At 39.2% G+C, this 1941-nt stretch overlaps 1 protein-coding gene across 1 annotated transcript; it reads left to right on the top strand.

Annotated features, from left to right (window-relative positions):
• Nucleotides 1–732: 732 nt before the first annotated feature.
• LOC129894627 (uncharacterized) lies at nucleotides 733–1941 on the top strand. The gene is made up of 2 exons (XM_055970306.1): nucleotides 733–847; nucleotides 1616–1941. The coding sequence occupies exons 1-2, from the start codon at nucleotides 733–735 to the stop codon at nucleotides 1939–1941; spliced, it is 441 nt and encodes a 146-aa protein (XP_055826281.1).

Here is a 1941-nt window from a genome sequence, read left to right as displayed (position 1 = left end):
AGATACACTTGGTCTAATCTAAGGGGTATTATTTTCAGAATCTGGAAGAGACTTGACAGAGGAATGGTCAATGATAAGTGGCTAGAGATGATGCCTCAGACTACCATTACTCATCTACCCTCTATGGGTTCAGATCACTGCCCCTTACTGCTGGAGATGACTGATCAAAACCACCAACACACTAAATATTTCAAATTCCTTAACTGCTGGACAGAACAACCATCTTTCTTGGATACTGTTAGTAATTGTTGGAACAGGACCATGGAGGGTAATCCAATGTGGTGTTTCCATCAGAAAATGAAAAGGTTGGCAGCCACTCTTAGTACTTGGTCCAGATTGCAATTTGGTGATATATATGCCAAAGTTAAAGAATATGAAGACAAGACTAGACATGCAGAGGAAGAGCTAATCTCTAGTAATTCTGAAGAGAACAGAACAAAGCTCCATGCCATCAATGCAGAGTATATAAAATACCTGAAACAGGAGGAATCCATGCTAAAGCAAAAAACTTAGTTGCATTGGTTCAAAGAGGGTGATGTGAATTCCAAGTATTTTCATGCCTTGATAAGAGGAAGGAGGAGGAAATTATACATCCATAAGATCCAGAATGAGGATGATAATTGGGTACAAAGTGAAGAAAACATAGCCAAAGCTGCATGTGATCACTTCCAAGCCATTTTCACTGGTGAGGAAACACAAATTCAGGAGCATACCCTCTAATGTATTCCCAGGATGGTCACTGATGAGCATAACAAAAACCTGAAAGCTATCCCTACAATGGAGGAGTTGAGAACTGTAGTGTTTTTAATGAATCCCAATTCAGCTGCGGGACCTGATGGAATGAATGGCAAGTTCTTCCAAGCATGTTGGAACATTATAAAAGAGGACATCCTTAAAGTGATTCTATCTTTCTTCTGTGGACAAGCTATGCCTAAATACTTTACTCACTCTTGTTTGGTGCTGCTCCTAAAAGTACACCATCCTAACAAGCTCTCTGAGTATAGACCAATTAGCCTTAGCAACTTCACAAACAAAATCATCTCCAAACTCATTTCCCTTAGACTTGCACCTATCCTACCCAACCTCATTTCCCTTAACTAATCTGGATTTGTCAAAGGCAGGAACATTTCTGAAAATATTATGCTAGCCCAAGAGATTATACACCAGATCAAGAAGCCAAATGTAAGAGGCAATGTAGTTATCAAACTTGACATGGTTAAAGCCTATGATAGGGTATCTTGGTCCTATACTTGTCTAGTTTTGAGGAAAATAGGATTTGAAGAAGGTTTCATTGACATGGTATGGAGAATTATGGCTGATAATTGGTATTCCATCATTATTAATGGTTCAAGGCATGGATTCTTTCATTCCACAAGAGGCCTTAAGCAAGGGGATCCATTATCACCAGCTTTGTTTATCATAGGTGTTGAAGTCCTCTCAAGGCAAATGAACAATCTTCATCAACACCCCCAATATCATGGTTTCCTGATGGCTAAAAAGGGCCCTCAAATTAATCATATCAGTTTTGCAGATGACATCATCATATTCTCATTTGGAAGATATCATACCTTGAAGCTTATCATGGAGACACTACATACCTATGAGCATGCTTCAGGCCAATTGATCAACAGAGACAAGAGTAACTTCATGGTACCCTCAAATGCCTTCAACTCTACTGTTAGAAGAATCAAGAAAGTTACAGGCTTCAAGCAAAAGAACAGCCCTATCACATATCTGGGGTGTCCTCTCTACATTGGTAGACAGAGGATCATCTATTATTCTGAGCTTATAGCTAAAGTTGTGGCTAGGATAGCTGGATGGCAGGCAAAGTTAATTAGTTATGAAGGAAGAGTTACTTTGATTAAGCATGTCATCCAAGCACTTCCTATTCACTTGTTATCTGCTAGTTCCCCTTCTGCAACTACTATCAAGCAAATTTAA

This window comes from Solanum dulcamara, chromosome 7 (genome assembly GCF_947179165.1).
Source record: "Solanum dulcamara chromosome 7, daSolDulc1.2, whole genome shotgun sequence".
Classification (NCBI taxonomy): domain Eukaryota; kingdom Viridiplantae; phylum Streptophyta; class Magnoliopsida; order Solanales; family Solanaceae; genus Solanum; species Solanum dulcamara.
The sequence above is the reverse complement of the archived record's forward strand: the minus strand, read 5'-3'. Positions and strand labels throughout refer to the sequence as shown.